This window comes from Calidris pugnax, unplaced genomic scaffold (genome assembly GCF_001431845.1).
Source record: "Calidris pugnax isolate Ruff unplaced genomic scaffold, ASM143184v1 scaffold215, whole genome shotgun sequence".
In the NCBI taxonomy this organism is placed as follows: Eukaryota; Metazoa; Chordata; class Aves; order Charadriiformes; family Scolopacidae; genus Calidris; species Calidris pugnax.
Genome location: NW_015090997.1, coordinates 255452 through 258249, shown reverse-complemented (window position 1 = coordinate 258249; position 2798 = coordinate 255452). Strand labels below are relative to the sequence as shown.

The window sequence follows — 2798 nt, the reverse complement described above, 5'->3', positions numbered from 1 at the left end:
TTTCCCTATCAAGTTCTCAGAGGAGCAAAAGAGAACACACACTACAGAGACCAACTCAGTGATAAGAGAAAACGTATGAGCAGAAAACACCAATTTAGTTTCTTATTTAAAACTGCAATTCCTTATTCTGACAGCCCACTGCACAACATACCCTGGGCCATACCAAAGAGTGAGACACATTAAAAAAAAAGAGACACTAAAACATACCCTGGGCCATACCAAAGAGTGAGAGACAGAAAAAATAACCAAAGAGACACTGGAAAGACAGGAAGAAAAGTTTTCAGCACCTCTGAGACGAAGGGAACATCAGTTAAAGCAACATAGCTAGAACTTCTGGAGCTCAGTATTTTAAAACAGTCAGAAATCAGTGCATGCATGGGAGAACTCAGCAGTACCAAGTTATCACCACCCAAGAGTCAGAAATCAGTGCATGCATGGGAGAACTCAGCAGTACCAAGTTATCACCGCCCCTGGTTGAGAGCCCTGTTGATGCTGGTTGAGACCATCACCCAGGGAGGAGCCCAGACTGAGCAGCAGTGCCACAAACTCTTAGTGTCATTCTACCAATTACATGAAACCTACACCACGACACAAATCTTTCACGTGGGCTTTTGACAAGACACATCATTTATGAAAAATCAATCAACTGTATAAAATGAGTTTGTCAAAAGCACACACAGGACAATTCCCCTCTTTTACTGATAGGCAAGTGACTGCTGATTATAGCTTAGAATTTTTAAGTGACTACCAATTTCAGAGGCTTAAAGAAAGCACTGAAAAAATTAATACCATCAGACTAACGGCTGCATGTCAGACCAGGGAGGAAGAGAAACCAGCGTTATTCGTTGTGTTTTGTCCAGGTTCTTATCACTTTCCAGCAAACCCTACATTTGCCTCAAGCAGCAACCAGCAGTTTTTCCATCTGTATGTAAACCACAATATACAAAAGCCAAACTGGATGCTATAGCCCATCCCCTGCCATCCCAGAGTCCACCTGAGTAGCTGCTCTTCTCAGGTGTATTTCTCACAGCTCGTGGGAGTTGGCGTGAGGCTCCGGCAGCTTCTCCGTATCGCAGTTCTTCATCAGCTGGAAGAGGAACTCGACCTGTTTCTCATAATTCTCAACTGAGATTCTCTCATTCAGCCCATGGATCCTGGAAGAAAAAGAAAGTTTCTCATTTCAGTGTGCATTTGTGACTTTCCTGCATACACCCAGCACTTGCCTCTCACTTCATAAAGCAATGCACAATGTAAAAACACAGCAATGTACACCAAATACCACACTGTCGGCAACGTCTGCCCCTCAGGCCAGCCAAATTTACTGATTCTAAGACTCGGAGCACAGTAACTAAGTTAATGGTGTATGTGGAAAAGAAAAAAAAATAGTATTCCAGCTCTCTGCCCATTTCTTGGTCATTTCTATCACTGTACTGTACACTCTACTCCTGAGAACACTTTACTCCTGTACCATCTGCACTTCAATAAAATGACAAATCTAGTACTAAACAAACAATCCCTCACACAATAGCGTTTTCTGTTATCATGTTATCACTTTCTCCAGGAAACCTAGCTTCCAGCTTTAAGGAGCAAATAAATTCAGAGTGGCGTGTGCCCACACATACAGATAAATCTCTGAAACAAGGCTGACTACCAGAACACCACCTTTCCCACTGCTGTGCTATTTGAAGGCTCCAATCAGCTTCCCAGCATTGCTGTGCTACTGAATGGGGCACCTAAACAAGGTCTTGTCTGTGCTTCAAGTAAAGAAGAGAAAAGCCTAACACTCTCCCAGTGCAATTACCACCCCCTGTTTGTGCAGCACCCAAATCTGCAGGAAATGGGTGGCCTAACAGAAAGTGAGGCACCACCACGCCAAGGTATACAAGGCTGGGTTTCCTTCTTCTGCCTAACACAGATTGATTTTCTCTTTCACTAGTCCCCACCCCAAAGAGCTGCCCACACGCAGACAGCACACGGTACCTGGGAAGATCCTCTGATTTCAAGAGCAGGGGGTTAAATCGATAAATGGCGTTTGTGACGTTAGTGAAGTGCCTGCTGTCTGTGTTTCCAACACACGTGCCTGGAAAACAAACCTCAGGATTACTATGCACGAGAGCAGCAGTTTTAATGACCGACACTTTTTCCAGGAGAAAGGAAAGGCATCTGATAAGAGTTCTATGTAACCCCCAGCTACACCAAAATCACTGGAAACAGTTTATTGGTACATCCTGGAAGAACAGTCTCTCCTTCACAAACAGGAGGAGCTGAACGTACAATCCAATCATTCTAAGACCAGTCATGCTACTCAGCCTCCACTGAAGTTTAAGCTTCCAACTGCACTCCAACAAACAGTACAGCACTAGGAAGGAGCTGCGAGAAAGGAAAGGGGCTGGGATCATGAGGAACAATACAGAAAAGCAGGAATGGCTTTGCCAGCCATGGAAACAATAAAAGAAGAGCTAAAGCAAGAAGACCTCCTACTCTCCCTCACAATTCCTTTCTTCCCTGAAGAGATTCCTTTGTATGTTCAGAGAGTCAAATTCAAGGCTCATTGTTTCCGTCAGTTTCCTGTTTGCTTTTTTACTTCCACTACTAAAAAACAACATTAAAACTTTTAAAACATAAAGAGGGAACGGAATAAAAAGAGGAAAAACCAGCTGTTTCCAGTAGTTAACAGCTGGGGTGGAGAAGTACACAGAAAATGGAAACAAGTCAATATTGGAGGACGGGGGAGAGAAAAGCAGGGTGGAAGCTGGAGAGGAAACAATAATCATCATGTGTTTGCTGTTACCTGGGAC

The 2798-nt window shown here is 43.7% G+C and overlaps 1 protein-coding gene across 1 annotated transcript; it reads right to left on the bottom strand.

The window, feature by feature from the left end:
- Positions 1–418: 418 nt before the first annotated feature.
- LOC106895786 (probable carboxypeptidase PM20D1) lies at positions 419–2552 on the bottom strand. The gene is made up of 3 exons (XM_014955403.1): positions 2492–2552; positions 1981–2080; positions 419–1154 (listed from the first exon to the last, which is right to left on the bottom strand). Exons 1-3 carry the CDS (start codon positions 2550–2552, stop codon positions 1025–1027), a joined length of 291 nt encoding a protein of 96 aa, XP_014810889.1. The 3' UTR covers positions 419–1024.
- Positions 2553–2798: the final 246 nt, after the last annotated feature.